Raw genomic sequence first — 17,539 nt, 5'->3', positions numbered from 1 at the left:
TGAAAATTGGAATGACGACTGATCTAAATTATCGTTCTTCGCTTGTTTTTATATTTTCTTATTACATGATTACATCAATAATATAACTTAGAATATACAATAATAACTAGTATTTTGTGGGCTCACGTCACGATTTTGTTTCCGCTTTACAAAGGTCCTGTTTTATATTTTCTCGAACAAATGCCTATATTTATTCTTTATTTTACAGTAAAAAAAATGGAGCATTAAACTCAATGGAGTTGTCTAGTGAAAGCATGCTAGGCTGTAAGTAGGGCGGACACAGCAGAGTTTCTTCTAGTAATATGGGGTCTCTGATTCGAACTCTAGCTTGTGAAAAACATTCCTTGAAAAAGAGTCGTACCAAGTTGCTCTCGTCTCGGAGGTGGCAGGCCACCAACCAAAATAACAAAATGAAGCATTAAAACACACGCGCATGGAAGTTTCGTAAGCGCGTAGTTGTACAATTGTACTATAATTTCGTTGGATTTGGATACGGTAGAATATAATAAAAAGCGAGCTGCTTAATAGGACTCTTCTACTTTTAGGCGGCTGCGCTTCCTCCATCAATCAATCATCGTCTTCTTCTTCTTCTTCTTCAGAGACAAAAGAGAATGTCTGGAGGAATCGCGCGTGGTCGCCTCGCAGAGGAACGAAAATCCTGGCGTAAGAATCACCCCCATGTCGGTACCTTCTCTCTCTCTCTCTCTCTCTTTTTTTTTTTTCAATTTTCAATTTGAAGGTCTTTGCTAATAATTGGTAATCGCTGTTTAGGGTTTTGTGGCGAAGCCAGAGACCGGTGCAGATGGCTCCGTCAATTTGATGGTTTGGCAGTGCTTAATCCCTGGGAAACCCGCTGTGAGTTTTTCTCTTCTCTTTGGAAATTTGTATTTAGCTAGTCAATTTGGGCATAAAAAGGATTTAGGTTTTGTGGTTTTATACTTTTACCCTTGTATTACTCTAATCAGACTAAGATTTTCAGTTATGTGTGTTTGAGAAGTTTGTTTGGTATACTGGTTGCTCATATTGCTGTTTAATTCATAGCAACTCTTCGGAGTCTGGCAGCAGCACCTCTACTATAGATCAATTGACTGGTATCTTCTGTCAAGACGTTTATCCTTTCGCATTAGTATTTAGTAACCCTGTCGAGTCGATGTTGTGGATTATTTTCTTACATTCTGAGCTCTTTTCCGATTGTTGTTGTGGTGGACTGTCTCCTGTTATGATGTATTTGTTTCTCTGTTGGGCAACCTGAAGTACAACAGATAGAAACCATGAGTAGGATGTAATGTGCCATTTGGAGAATTTTAAACGGATGATTTATTTAAGCCTCAAAGATCTTATTGATTGTAGTAGTGTAGAGAGGGTCTATTAATTGAATATTGGAAGTTGGAGATTAATGTAGCAACTTAACGAGCATGTTATGGTCTAGATGAGTTGATATTTGTTGCTTTATAGATAACGACATTGCCAGTCCTTATTGATTGTCCATTGTTGCTTCATATTTTTGCCTCTTCATTGATGATGTGAATGTCTCTGTACTATCAATATTGACCATATTTCAAATGCAGACTGATTGGGAGGGTGGCAACTATCCACTTACACTCCAGTTCACTGAGGATTACCCCAGCAAACCCCCAAAGTGCAAGTTCCCTCAGGGTTTTTTCCACCCTAATGTTTATCCTTCTGGAACCGTATGCCTTTCAATTCTCAATGAGGATAAGGTGAGTAAATATCACTACATTTACTTATATAGGGAGATTTTGTCAATTATTGAAGTAGCGTAATGGGAATTCCTTTTTCAGGGGTGGAGGCCTGCCATTACTGTGAAGCAAATCCTAGTAGGCATTCAGGACTTGCTAGACCAGCCTAACCCTGCTGATCCAGCACAAACTGAGGGTTATCAGCTCTTCATCCAGGTTTGTTTTGAATTCTAGTTGCATCTTGTTCTCTTGTTAGTGAACTTATGTTTAACCAAATATATATGATTCTGATGTGCAGGAACCAGTTGAGTACAGAAGAAGAGTGCGGCAGCAGGCAAAGCAATATCCATCTGTTATCTGACGAGTGCTTTTGTTAACTCATTGTTTAGTTAAACAAAATCATGCTCAAGGCTCTTCTCAAGACTTGACCAACCTTCTAAGTGGGTTCCTTGCATTTTTTTTTCTCTCTTTGTTTATGGTTGTGTGTATCGTAGTTATTCTCATTCTCATTTGTGACAATACTGAAAATTCGCAGACAGTAGAGGCTGTTATGCACAAACTTCAAACTCCTAACCTTGGCGTGACTTTGTTCTGGTTTTCTTATCATTGCTTGACTTTCATTTGCTATTCTGGGAAAATTCTTTTCTACTCATGCTTGTTAAAGGTTGTAGTTCTCTAAGCAATGCAGGGGCAAATCCATGTCCTGTGCCAAAATGGGTTAAAGTTGAGTTTTCATATTTGTAAAGCTCGTACTGTTGACATTTGGAGGGTGTTTCAACAATTGAAAATTCATTTTTTGCTTCGAATGTTTAACTTCTCACACTCGAACACAAAACCAAACTCGAAGTCCGGGCAATACGTATTGCTAACCTCTTCTTCTGATAAGTGATAACAATATAGATGATTGATTGAGCTCAATGAAGAAGCAAATGTACACTGAATAGAACCCCATCTACCAAACCCACTAGCGCTGTGAGTTGAGTGGATATCAGTTACGTGGATTAGACCAATATTTGTCGTGCAAAAGCGAAATTGATTCAATCCGGTATGGGGGGTTGAACCAGGCATGGCTCAAGCCTCAAGGCTACTCGCGCATAGTTCCAGAGCTTTGGTTCTATAAATCCAAATATAGGATGAAAACAAACATAGAATTTAAGTGATGAAGTCTATCAGCATAAAAGTTCAGTAAGGCCAATTTAGACTTGAGACCAACAATGTCTGTCACGATGGACCAAAATGAGAACCGTCCTTGATCAAAAAAAATGAGAACCATCCCTTCTCTGACCAACATCCTGAAAATTACCTTCCTCAGTAGATCCATCGTTTGTGAAGCATACATTTTACCAACTCCCAAAATTCCGGCATAAAAAGTAATTAACATGGGAAGCAAGCTTTGATATTTCTTTATCTCTCATGAAAACATTTACAATTTCTGGCATAAAAAAGATCAAGCTCTTTTGCAACCCCAAAATAGTGTCACAATAGTATCTCCTCCATGATTAAAGAAGATTTAGGTAGAACATCATCATTATTCTCATCAGTGGCGGATCCAGGATACAAAAGTCGTCTAGGCTAATTAGAAGTACACATTTTTTTTTTTTTGGAGATTTGAAACCCAATGGGAGGCTCATCCTTAGACTTTTATTATTTTCAATCAAAACATACAACGGAGGGGACATAAAACCAAACTCCGTAAATTATAACTTCAATATACATTTATTGTAAAACAACAATAAACTAACTAAATCTTGCTCTCCGGCAAGCCTACAATCGCCAGCAAGTCAGCCACTGACCTCCATCGAAACACAAAAATCGGAATTTAGAATAGATTCATGAGATTTTCCCAAATCGAAACTTAGATTAGATTCATGAGATTTTCCCAAATCGAAACTTAGAGTAGATTCATGGGATTTTCCCAAATCAGCACGCCAAGTCAGGATCTTCTAAAAAACTAACTGATTCGTCTCCCTCCAGCTTATACTAACTGCATGCCCTGAAACATAAGAGTAGTTTTGAAAGCTAAAACGCACAGGGACAGGGGAGTAGGCTACCGTGGCAATCAGCAATTGGTCATGGATAAAATTCTGATATTAGTTGTGTAAGTAGAGAAAGGGCTTAGGGCAATGAGTATCGTAAGATGATCACATGGCGATATGCATATTGAGACATGTACAGCGAGTCCCCTACCCATTGTTGGCTCAATTACAAACACATTTCTCCAAGCCCACTGGAAATCAAACCCCAACTTGAGAACAGACACACAACACAACATCTTACAATTGATTATCATATATATATATATATATATATATATATCACTCCATCTTACAATTTTCTAAGACAAACTACCACTGCAACTCGCCCACTCCTACTCCTCCTGCTTCTGCTATAGCTCTTTCTTCCTCGTCCTCTTCTATCTCCGAAATTGCTTCTCCCCCACTTTCTTCTTTTAGCTAGGTTTTTCTCCTCCTCCACTAGTCCACTACTACTACCACTACTATATAATATACTCTAGCAATTTCATAAGCTTTGACAAAAGCTAGATTGGTACTGAACAAATATATGCAGCAGGAATAGATATTCCAATCGGTCATGTCTAGCAGAAGGTCAAGGCAGTCATTGGGGAGTCCATCGATCAAAGATGACTAGATCATCGAGCTCTTCTCCAACTGGTGCCGCACTGTCGTCAAGGAGACGAGGACCCGAGGACTCAAGGGCTCGAGTTAGTCGAGTAGCTGCATACAATTTTTTTTTTGGGGCTAGTATGGATTGAAGGGAAATATACATATACTTGAGAGTTTTTGGACCAAAATTCTGTCTAGGCTGCAGCCCAGACAGCCTTCCAAGTGGTTCCGCCACTGATTCTCATGGTATCTTCTTATTCGATTCAAGGTAAAGAACCTTAGACATGCGTTTCTTTAAAAAAAAAAATTAACATGGCAAGTTGGCAACATCATACAGTTCTAGCTTGACTACTCATAACTTGGTACAGAGGCAGCTTCCATAAACTCATCATCAGATTCAAGAGCCCTCATTACCTCTGGAAGAAGACACACCTCCAAGTCAATGCTTCCTGCTTCGCGCCCTTGAAACGACGACACTTTGCCACTAAACTTGTTGGCATACCCACTTCGTAGAGCCACAGCTTTTCCCATCCCAAATTCATTTTTATAAATGTCGAATCTCGGACTACTCGCCATCATCACACTAAATGGATCGAAATATCGCATAGTAAACACAGTCGGAGACTTTAACCAGTAATCAAGATACCGTTTTAGTACTTGGTCATTGAGGTTAACCACAGCCTGGTGCAATTTCCACGCGGCCCATCCAAGCCCATGATCAAGCAACTCACCAGCATTGATCAGTTCTGATTTGATCGGATAAATGGCGTTGCCAAAGTAATTCGGAGGCAATGGCGGGTCTAATCTTGCTCTGTTATTGGCAGCCAATCTGCAACTGGTTTCTTGATCTGGTGGCAGAAGACGCGCTCGAGTTATAGTCCTCCAGAGAAGCGCAGACAAGGCCTGGAAGGTGGAGATGTTGCTGGTCTCGTTCTCTGAATTGGCCTTGGCTTTGAGTTTGGCTAGGGATTCTGCGGAGAAATGAAACATTCTCTCTCTGAGTTTTGGTGCTTCGACTCTGTCAATGAACTCACTTGGGTCTGTGAAAGGAAGGCTGATAATCGGACCATGACCTTCTGGAAACCACCGATCCAACACTGGTGGATTGGAGATCTTGGAAAGAGTGGCATTGTTTTCTTGCGCTTGGAAAATTTCAGACCAAGTGTTGAAGAAATTCCAGTAAGATGTTCCGTCACCGAGACAATGGTTCATTGACAACCCGATGAAAACGCCGTCCACCAATTCCGTGACTTGAGCCGTCAACAACGACGTGGTGTGTCCGTCGTGGTTGACCGCCCTGTCGTGATCAAACAAGGACTGAACCACCAAGGGCACATCAGTTGGGGAAAGAATGTCCGAGATGGACATGTCAAGAGAAGCATGGATGAATTTAGCTCCAGGGCTATTGCTGCAATCCACATAGACCAAGTAGAGATGAGGGTCTTGTTCTTTCTTGGTCACAAGGCGACCCGCTAGCGGGTAGAAGTGAACGAGTGCGAGGGAAAGAGAGTGCTTCAGTTTCGCCAAAAGAGTGTCAAGAAAATTAGGGTTGTTCGCTTTTGGAGGTTTGGTGAAGAGGAGTCCTTTCTGGATATAGTGCTCGGAGAGCATGGCGAGGTCAGTGGGGGTCAAATAAAAGGGCTTCTTTGATTCTTTCGAAGCATTGTGAGGTTGGATAAAGCATTCTGAGATGTGTTTGACATTTGGGGACTCCATGACATGGCTGCAGCTTTGCTTTATATATGTAGTACATATATAAAGCAAACTAATTTGTTGTCTGTTTTGGATTCTTCTTTGGGAAAAAAATACAAACAGTACCCAACATATGGGCCGCTCTGAATTTCTATACCCAAACTTCCGAAACTATCACAATGGTACCCCAAATATCCCGCCCGACCCAACATATATACCTACCGTCCATGACGGCGTTAACCCGTATGCCACGTGGCGTATTTTTAAGGATATTTTGGTCACTTCATTCACTTAGACTTTTTTTAATATTTTTTTTCCTCTCTCAATTTTTTTTCTTCAAACCCAGATATATAACCTCTCTCTCTCTCAGATATATAACCCAACCCCCCCCCCCCTCTTTCGTCCTCATTCAAATCTAGACAACCCATGCTCTCTCTCTCTCTCTCTCTCTCGTCCCCATTCAAATCCAGAAACCCAGAAACAATCAACAATGGTGGAGGGAACATGCCATCAACAATGGTGGAGCCTACCCATAAACCCATTAACGATGGTGAAATGGTGAATTAATAGCAAAAATCACTTTCTGACACCCAAAGAAGTAGCAATCAGCAGTGGTGGAGTCTAAGCTCCAACAGAGCCGATCGAGAGACCTCGACAACTTCTTTTCTGTTTTCCTCTAATTTTTCTCACAATCACTTTCTTCACACTTAATCCCCTTTTGTTTTCTGCTCTTGTTTTCGTCGTTGCGTGTAAAAAACGGGTTTGCAAGAAGAAATCTCGGGGAAGATAGTGTTTTTATTAGCTCTGATTGTTTGCTTTGGGGCTGATCGTTTTTGGGTCGGTTGATTTTAGGGGAGATATGAAGTGGGTTGTGAGAAATTTTGGGTTTTGATCAGCTTAAAGGTGGAAGTTTGAGAGGTGCCGATTTCGGCCTCAATTGCGAACACCAGAATGTCCTCATTCCAAAGCTATAAATTCAAGCGGCATGGAGGAAGGTGTTCCTCCAACTGATGGCAGTGGACAGTGGTGCTCAAGGTTTGAGAGTTGAGCATAGGGACCCAAAAGAGAGAGGGTAGGTCTGTTGAAATCATCAGAAGAAAAAAAAAATTGAGAGAGGATTCTGGATTTCATTCTTTTGGCAATGGTCTGGAGTGATGGGAGAGTTGGGAGGAAGAAGAAAATGAAGAGAGCTCGAGGAAGAAGAAGAAATCTAGTGAAAGGACGAGAATACCCCTCAAAGTTTAACAGTTGACTAATTCTGTAACGGCCAACAGTGTTCTAGGTACTAAAGTTGGGTCGGGGTCCGAACTTCAGGTACCAAAGTGATAGTTTTGGAAACTTGGGTACAGAAATTCGGAGTCGGTTATAGTTTGGGTACTGTTTATATTTTTTTCCCTTCTTCTTTTGAGAAACTTGTTTTAGTGTATCTAGGATTCTGAAAGATTTTCCTTAGAAATAAAGGTTTAGGATTGAAGATCATATTGGGAGTCAGACTAATTGTGATCCTATAAATAGACATTGAGATAAATTGTTTTTGGTGTGTGATTTCACAAATTAAGAGACAACTATAAATTCTTGATAAATTTTTAAATAATGAAATCTGCAATTCTACCAATTAGAATTTCATTAATTGCAATTTTCATTGTTTGGTCGTATCTTTTTTTTTTTTTTATCAAATAAGAACTCCATTAATAATGAACTGCTTACAACGAGTTTTAGGCGACATCTCTAACCCAGAAATGGCCTCTAGACTTCACACTGGAACTCTATAATGACTGACTCTAAACTTGCACTATAACTGTATGACAAAGACAAAAGCGCAGGAGCAGTGAATCCTTAACATCGCACCTCTCGTCCAGCCAGTGATAACTCTAAGACTAGACAACTCACTTGTGTCGACACTAAACTCACCAACCAGAGTCCTCCTGACCAGCAGTTGATTGACCAAGCCAACACTCGTTGTGACCTAAACTCAACCAAATGGATTACCGGACATTCAGACCTGGGACTAAAAAACCAACACCATCACCTCCCTGTTGTCAACACCATCCATCCACCACTGCTCCAAAACGTCATCGCCTCCGACCCGATCCCAGACAAGAAGGACCCACTAGAAGGCCAAGGAGGATTGTCTATGCCTGACTTTTTTGCCACCGCTGCTGACCCAACTCCAGAACAGGAACGACCCCCAAGACTGCGAAAGAGAAGATTGTCTCTGCCACACCTTGAGTAGTGTCTTATTACCAACAATAAATAAAACCAAACCCTAAAAACTTTAAAACAAATAACAACACCTAATAGACCTAGAGAATTACCCCAGGCCCAGACCGCCACCGCCGGCAACCAAGCATCGCCGGCCAATCCCCAACATAACACATCCCCCACCACCGTAACGTCACCCATCTGGTCGAGCCTCCTCCAGACCACCACCACAAAAACAAAACACCAGCCCAGTCCAGGCCCAAACCTCCACCAAGGACCAACTACACCTCGCCGCCAGAACCATATCAGCCCAGTCAAACAGACCCATCCCCGGGTCAGGTCGAAGAGACCAAACCCAGAAACCGATCCGCACCGCCATGACGACGATACCCCCCACCAGCATCCTTCTATCCTTGCCTTGCCATGGAAACGCACAACCTCTGTCAAACCAAACCATTACCATATCAGATCGAAAGGAACGAACCCAGATCCGACAGAACTGATCAGACTCGAGCCACGCCACCACAAACACTGCACCACCTAGCGGGCTCCGACCTCGCTCCACCAATCCACTCCGTCGACTAGACCATCGAGGAACACACCAAAACCCAACAGTTGCCGAGATCTCCCCCTTCCTCACCTCAAAACCCGCCACCGCTATCTCCCCGATCCGAACCTGACGTCGCTCGAGGAATCCGGCGTTCTTCCGACCCACATGAAGCCAACAAAGGCACGTCCGACGACGGCGGAAGGGCTCACCACCGGACAGGGGGGAAAACTTAATTTTTCTCGCAGGCTCTTTTTTTAGGGTTTAAATGTTTATTTGACGACGTGGTCGTATCTATTTAGAATTTCTAACTTGTAATAAATTTTAAGAAAATTTAAAACAATATTAAAATATTAACCAAACAACCTTGTTTTGGAAACTAATAAAGTAATAGAAAGAAATTTTTGCAATGAAATTTGAAATGATACTTATTCTAATGGAAATTAAAGTGAGGAATCCGGCAACTGGTCACCGAAATCTCGAATCCGACTACCAGACCAGTGATCGGATTCCGGGGTCCGATTTTATTGCCCCCTAATAATACCCAATAATCATATTATTATCCCCAAGTATACATATTATTGCCCCCCAATAATATTATTACTGTCCCCCAATAACATGATTATTGCCCCTAATACAAATATTACTGCCCCTCAATAATATTATTATTGCTCCCAAATAATATTATTATTGCCCGGGCCGTGAGAGACGTGGAACCTGACGATGGGCTCACGATCATCATGATGCTTTATGTTAGGTGATGCTTTAAAAAGTGAAAACTGCTGAGTACTTTATCAATTAATACCGGTGAGTACTGCATGCACACTACTTTTGCATTATATTTGGTTGGATACAATATATTCACCCATCACTGAGAAAAGTGATTCACTATAAAACAAGAAGCTATTGCCTATTGGTGCTCAGAACCTTCATTCTAAAATGGCAGCCATTGATGCAACATCAGGATATGACCGAGTGAAGGAAGTGAAAGAATTCGACGAGTCTAAGATCGGAGTTAAAGGCCTCTTCGATTCCGGCATCACTTCCATCCCTCAGTTCTTCATCCACGACCCCGAAACCCTCTCCGACCTCAAACCCGCATCTAAACACACTACTGCCACCCTCCCCACTATCGATCTTTCTGACATCAACTCGGTTACTCACCGTGGCGAAATTGTTGAGCACAGACCCGGCCAAGATCCGGATGGAGAAACATAGCCGAGATGGCCCAAAAGCCGCAGGAAAGGTTACGTCATCGTCATCGACTTGCCGGGCCACATGACTTCTGCTGGTGAAGTCTTCACCACCGTGAATCGGACTCTGGTGCTCCAATGAGGAGGAGGAGGAGGGGGAGAGAGAGAGAGAGAGAGAGAGAGAGGAGTTAGTTTTGGTTTAATTGATAGGGGGCAAAACTGTTATTAAATGTTAAATTAGGTAAATGGAAGTAAAAAACTTTTAGTGGAGTAAGTGGGAGTATATTGACCCAAATTTGGGTAATTGGTCAATATCTCAAAAAAATTCATAATTTCTAAATTTAAAATGTCAAATAAGATAGTTCATGTTTAGAAATTATCTTCATTTTCATTTAAATTTCATTTTTTTTTTCCTTCATCCAAACACACTTATTAAGGTTTGGTAGCAAGGTCACAATTGTGGATGCTGCAACTTGACTAAGATCGGTGTTCGCAATCCATAAATCCTTAAAGTGCTTGAAGTGAGTGTCAAATGCATAAGGATCATATCCAAAACATTATAGCAAAGGGGGTCGACTTTCCAGTGTCAACAACACCTCAAAATTTCTACTCAAACTTTCACCACGGTCTGGCACTGCTAGGCAATATTTTCCCCAAGTTGCTCCCCAAATGCGAGTTCTCCAAAAATTTCCACTTTCCTATCACAACTGGGAAAATTTGACCGGTCTTGAAAAGTGCTAAATCATCCTTGAAGGACAAATCCCTAGAGGGTGTATATCTGAAACATACCGCAATGCTTCTACAGTACAGAAGCCAGGTAGCTTGACTGCTTGAGTGAAGTAGCTTTTTCATTGCTACAATTAACTACATGCAAATTTTACAAAAGCAGTGACAGAGAAACGAGTCTTATCGATTCGATATTCAGCTACGAACTAGTTATAAGATGGACCAAAACTCTGAGGAGGTTCCTGATCCTGCCTCTCAGTAAACAAGGGATGAGGTGTAAAGATTGGAAAATAGAGACGTTATCAACACAAACAACTGAGGATGTTTTGTACCCTGATTTACAGACAAAAGAGAACCAAAAATAACGACTACATTCCAACTCTTGAAATTTAGCACATTCGTTAGGCAATCCGTGTCTAAATCTTCCCATGTTCTTGTCTTGCCAGGATCTTGAACGTCGTCGTTGCTCCCCGGCGTCGACATCACTATCATGATGTTCTGTTTGGGATTTCTTTATGTTAAATAAATAGTAATTGAATAAGTCAATAGGTAGAGTATTTGTTTACCTGTTCTTTAGGAGCATCCCAACAGTTGAGGAGTTTGTTACGGATGGGATTAGTACTGTTCCATATTTTCTGAGTTGTTTGTTGCTGTAGTGCTATTTATATCCTCCTTAATTAATGCATAATATTATCGAATTCATTTAGAAGTTTCCAGCTGGTATCCCCAAAAGTAATTTTTTTTTTTTTTTTAAAAAGGAAAATGAAAAGTAGCAGTTTACTTGAAGCAGCAAGTGTTCATGGCAACCAATAGCAACTTTGTGCAGCCCTGAATCCCTCGTTTCGATGGTCATTAGGTGCATGAAATTTTCCATCAACATGCTCCAATGGTCAATTGGTCATGGTAACCGATTAACTTTATGACCATTGAAGCATATTGATGAAAAATTTCTTGTGATCCAATGAGAGTATAGTGGAAGCGGGTGTCAATGAACCAGCCAGCGGTGGGTGTGGTGAAGAGGGAGGCTCAGCAGAAGAACAGAAATTGAAGGATCTCAAGGCCAAAACTATCTGCTTCAAGTAGTTGATTGTGTCATTTTGGAGACTATTCTTCAGAAGGACACGTTGAAACAGATATGAGATTTTATGTATTATGGGACATCAGGGGTGAAAATCAGGTAGCAGCTACAGGCTCTTCGCAAGGAGCATGAGACTTTAAGGAGGGAGAATGTTGATCGAAGAATCTTTCTCCACCACTGCAACATCTTCCATTTGTCACCATAAAAATTGCAAGGGGTCTGACATTTTCCACATGGTGACAAACTGGAAGATGTTGCAATGGTGGAGAAGATTCTTCAATCAATGATCCAAATTTTGCTTGTGTGGTCTGTTAATTGAGTTGAAGAACACTGATGAGCAAAGCTCATTATTAGTGCATGAACAGAGAATGAAGAGTGGTCCCATGGATGAGCATATGGTTTTTTTTTTTTTTTTTTTGGAGAAAATTAGATAAAAACCCAAAAAACAAATCTCCTATTAATAAAAACTCATCCCTATATTTTCTTTTAATCTACACCCAATTCACATAATTGAACATTCCTTATAGGTTTTAAATCTATAATTAACATTTTTCACATTTTTTAGTTTGACTTTTTTGCCCTTCTGATTGAATAAATAAAATATTCCTCAAATATAGTTGTTGACTATTTTTTGAATTTAAATATTTAGAATTTAATACAATCAATTTAATCCTTGATTTTTCTCTTATTTGAAACGATTAATTGCCTTAATTATCCTATATTTCTTCCTTTCCGATGTGATCTATATATTTGCTATTGTGTATCATCAGATTCTGTTATATTCCTATTATATAAATATTTTTCTTTCTCGACATGATTAAACATTCTCTCATTAAGGTATGTTATTTTGCTTATCCGTTCTAATAGGTGTAGTTATACAATCATTCCATATTCATTAATTTTCTAAAATGGTCGAGTTAATGTAATTAGCCCATGTTAAATTTACTTGATGTAGATTGATTGCTTTAAGATTTTTTTTTTCCGCCCCTACATTTTTCTCCACATAGGTGCCTGATTCTATGAGGTGGTCAAGGACCACATAATAGTTATGTGTAACTGTAGAGTTTGCTTAATATATAATTATCCCTTAATTTTGGCACATTGAATAATTTTGAATGTGCAAGAGTTTTTGCACTATAATTTAGCAAACTCATTATTATCATTCATTGTTTTACAATTGAAATTGAACTTAACAATATTAAGAAGTTTATTTCTAATATCAAGATAATTTAAATACACATTCTTTTTGAAGGAATAAACCTAAAAATTTATTGAAATAGGGACAATGAGTACAACCATAAATGATGTTCATCCAGTATTGAAATAAACAATTTTAAATTTGTTTTTACAATTGAAATATAAACTTTACATTTTCGAACTTAATATAAAGAACATTATAACACTTCATCCGTCATCTCGACTAGTACTTTGCAATGTAGTCTTCATAAATCTCCCAACTACTAGTGCTCTGCATGTTGTGATTCCTTATACAATTGCAAATTAACTTCATAGATCTATTTCAAAGGTAAAACTCTATTAGGATTTAAATACATATATCCAAAATATAGGTATATAAATTGTCAATACTATAGGTTATGGAATAAACAACCTATATATGATATAGAGTCACACAAATAATTTAAAACTACAAAAACAAACATCTAAATCATAGGTATTACATATTAAAGCAATCTAAGTATCAGGTAATTAGAAACAATGATTCTATTTTGAAGGAATGAAACTAAGTTTTGTACCAGATTCATAAATTGAAATTTCTAATTACTAAAAATCCATCAAATTCAAGCTTTACACAAAATCAAAAGATTAACAAAGATATTTGTAACGCCCCAAGCTGCACCTCACCAGCCTAAGCTCGTTACAGTGCCGCGAGTCTCTAAAACATAAACCGAACACTCGATTTACATCCTAGAGAACCGCTAGGCATTTTGTTTGAAAATTTTTTTGTATAAACACAGCGGAAGCTACAAATATTTTTGAGGTGAAAGCTTCTTGAAATTACAAAATTCACTTTGTTCGTCTAGAATTTGTCATTTTTGAATAGTTAAGGACTAATAGACTTAACCACACAATGAACACTCAACAACAAGTTTCAGAAAGGCGTGGATCAAGAAATAAAGATCAAGAGTACATCAGAAACTCGTTTACAGTCCGGAAGGGTTATCAAATTCCGCGCACCCAGCTCAACCGTTACAATCCCGTTACCAGTGCACAGTACCTGCACATACACTGTTGTAGGGGTGAGCTTTCGTCATCGCTGCTCTATGGGACCTACTCCGGCTAAGTTTGAAAATCAGCTCAACTTTGTAATAATTTGGATTTGGGCCCAGTGTGAAAACAAAGCGAATATATATGTAAGAACGACAAACTTAAAATATCATTCATCTTAAAACCCGATGCATGATTAGAAAACTACGTGCGATTTACCTGATGGCCTGGTTCCGTAGAACCAACATCTGACCTTACCAGTCACAGAGCGCCAAACTTAACACACTAGCTACACACAAGGAACCGGGTCGTCATTGCGATTGCGCACCGTCCGACCGGTGTAGCTAACCCTCCGGAGGTTTAGGGGTGGCTAATCCCCAAGGAAGTCATCGACCACCTTTCCGCTCTCACACACCGCCATCAACAATCTTATACGCACGTTAACTTAAAAACATTTCAAATTTGAACTAACAGTATACTTTCATCATGCATCACGTATAATCAAATATGGAAAACCATTAGCCAATAGAGAGTCCCGAGTCCCTTACCTGGATTTCGAAGTTTTACCATCTCATGTTGTTTGGAGATCACGAACCTTCCGTTCCTCAGGTAGCTGGAGTCCTAAGTTCCGACATTTCGATAGTTAATATCGCATTGAATTAATAACTGAAATCTCGATGATTAACAAATCGTACAACCAACTTTTCCTAGTTTGACCAGGAGTTGACCAACTTTGACCAATCGAGACTTGTTCGATAATTAACCCAAATTACCGAACCTTTACTTGAAATTACGATATCGACCAATTACGAGTGTGTCGAAACAAATCAAACATCGACTTAAATCCAAATACTTTTAGGTGCATCCAAATTTACTAAGGCCACCCACGATATTATTTTCTTTTCTTTACTTAATAATTTCGTCACATAGTAATTCGATGGAATTTACTATGGACACCCAATACTTTCCAATTTTCATACAAGGTGTACCCAAAACTACGAAGGACACCTGAGCTTTATAACTTGACCATTTTCAAATCTCCATAGCTCATTCTAAATGTACCATCACAAGCACAACGACACAATCGATTCTATGCAACCAAATTTTCAACAACACATTATCAGATTTCTTATCCATTCCAAACATAAACTCCAAGCTATCGAAACTACAACACTTCAAATCAAGACATACACACTCATTCTGCACATGCAAACCATACCGCACAGCCAACCTAAATCCTCAACTTTCAGGGATTAACATCCGATTATCACCAAGTGCCAAACTTTGATTCAAGGTCGGGATTATACCTTGGAAAATCAGAAATCAACTTCAATCGATCCAAACTCAGTCCCCAGAACTCACTGCCAAGACTGGAATGGTGATGAACTGATGATTTTCACACCAACGACTCGACAAACTCCTCGATTGTTGACTAGAAGCGCAGCTGAGCAAGAGATGTAGCCCAGAAAATACGGAGAAGCTGTCGGTGTCAAATTAAAGAACACGGCAACCCGAGCACAAACCCAGAAACGAGATGGTCAAAACTTAAACCAAATTGAAAACTAGTTGCACAGACTTGAAGAGCATGACGAGGAGATAGTTTTTCATACCACTTGCAGCCCCGAAGGTGGCCGGAAATTGCAGAACTCGCCGGAGAGACTCAGACATTCTCACTGACGTTTCTCCCTCCTCGTCCGGTGCATGGGCAATCGAAGACCACAGGCGTGACGGCGACGACAAGAGGAAGAGGTCGGTGGTCTTGAGTCGTCGATCGGTGGCCGGACGGCGTCACTCCGGGTGGTCGCTGGCTGGTTCGCGCTGTGTTCGGGTCAGAGAGCATGCTCTCTCTCTCTCTCTCGAATTCTCCTGGGTCTTCCACTGATCAAAGGCCTATATAGATTTGTCCATTAATCAATGGATGGCCATGATCAAGCGGTGGGGAAAATGGATGGCTAAGATTGCTCCACTTGTTTTCTAATTCTCCAATTTATTTTCTAAAATCCCATAACCTCGGAAAATCGCTATAAATAGCTCAAGTATCCGGAAAATTCCCCGAATTGAGGATTTCACTTTATGAAAATTTCATCGAGCATCTTGACCTTTATCGAGATCGTTGAATAGTTTCGCGTACGATCTCCGTTAAGCTCGATACAGTTTTCCGGGGCTCACAATATTATACTAAATAAATCTGATGAATAGGTAATTTGAATTACGAATATGATATATGTACCTATTTGAAAGAAAGTCTCTAACCCATAATTAAGAAAATGATGAAATAAACCTCATGAATAGGTCGTTTGAAATCATCATTTGAAATCATCCTTTGAAATCATATGCAACTTTGTGAAAGGTCTCCACCCAAAAAAAAAATGACGAATGAATTCACTAGCTTCTATATATAGGAAGAAATATACCAAAAATTCATCATTATATGATAATAATGACATTAATGTAAACACCTAAAATTAAGTACTGATAAAAACCTAAAGTGAAGGTAATACCAACAATAACGTCAATCAAACTCCATAATATTTGCTAGATGATTTTGACTATTAATCTTATTTAATAGGTGAATGGGGAATTTGATAATGGCAGCTTCAGTAATTCTTAACATTGGATTTTAATATTTACTCTATTTAATAGGTTTTTTTATTTTGAATAAACCTAATTAATTGGTTTGGGTGTATATTAAAACACTCTTATGGATGGGTTTATTCTAAAAGGGGTGTGTGAATTTGGGTGTAGAATCAAATTCCCCTTCTTTTTTTTTGCCAAAATTGTGTTTTTTTATTTTCTCACCAAAAAAATTTCACACCTAAATATTTAAGCAATTATACAACCAACAGAATTCAAAAATACTAACCCAATTCTTTGCTACAATTTTCTAAAGTTAGAAAACCGATATAATTACTATCAACTATGAGATTATAGCAAGAGAATTTCAATAAAATAAAAAAATGTTGACAAAGTTTGACATGTTTTGACAATGTTAGAACACTTTCAAATGTGTCATATCAGTCGAGAACTCGAGATCACTATTATTCAAATTTAATGCTAAACTAGCTACCACCATATATGATTTACAAATAATTAATTAATAAATAGTTTGTAATTACAAACTTTAATTCCATATTCCACTACAAACTTGTCATCAAATAACCAAATTAAAAATATGAGGAGGTGGAAGCCAATCCTCAGTCACCAAGGATGAAGTCTAAAATCTGTAACGAGAGATCTTGCCAGCACAAAGGATTGAAACTTGTTTTGTACCATGATTTGCAAACAAAAGTGACAGCCTTTCATGCAGTACTCCATTCCAACTTTTCTAAGCACGATTGTTAAGCAATCCCTGTACTGTCTAACTTCTTCTTCTTCTTCTTCTTCGTTCATCAGTCGATTCTCTAGCAGAGAACTAGAGAAAATACAACCTGACGTTTAGCATAAAGGATGGAGACTTTTTGTGTACCATAATTTGCAAACTACTAACCTATTCCTAATTTCCTATAGAGAATATATAAACTAAGATGTCCTTATTCAAACCTGACTCTACA

At 39.2% G+C, this 17,539-nt stretch overlaps 2 protein-coding genes across 2 annotated transcripts; one reads left to right on the top strand and one right to left on the bottom strand.

Moving 5' to 3' along the window:
- Window positions 1–495: 495 nt before the first annotated feature.
- Window positions 496–2,273, top strand: LOC133736583 (SUMO-conjugating enzyme SCE1-like). Its single transcript, XM_062164124.1, has 5 exons — window positions 496–680; window positions 772–855; window positions 1,569–1,721; window positions 1,803–1,916; window positions 1,999–2,273. The coding sequence occupies exons 1-5, from the start codon at window positions 612–614 to the stop codon at window positions 2,059–2,061; spliced, it is 483 nt and encodes a 160-aa protein (XP_062020108.1). The 5' UTR covers window positions 496–611; the 3' UTR covers window positions 2,062–2,273.
- A 2,327-nt stretch (window positions 2,274–4,600) lies between these two features.
- LOC133741190 (uncharacterized acetyltransferase At3g50280-like) lies at window positions 4,601–6,152 on the bottom strand. Its single transcript, XM_062169126.1, has one exon. The coding sequence runs from the start codon at window positions 6,038–6,040 to the stop codon at window positions 4,673–4,675; it is 1,368 nt and encodes a 455-aa protein (XP_062025110.1). The 5' UTR covers window positions 6,041–6,152; the 3' UTR covers window positions 4,601–4,672.
- Window positions 6,153–17,539: the final 11,387 nt, after the last annotated feature.

Source organism: Rosa rugosa, chromosome 3 (genome assembly GCF_958449725.1).
Source record: "Rosa rugosa chromosome 3, drRosRugo1.1, whole genome shotgun sequence".
Taxonomy (NCBI): domain Eukaryota; kingdom Viridiplantae; phylum Streptophyta; class Magnoliopsida; order Rosales; family Rosaceae; genus Rosa; species Rosa rugosa.
This window is presented reverse-complemented; position numbering and strand designations above follow the sequence as displayed.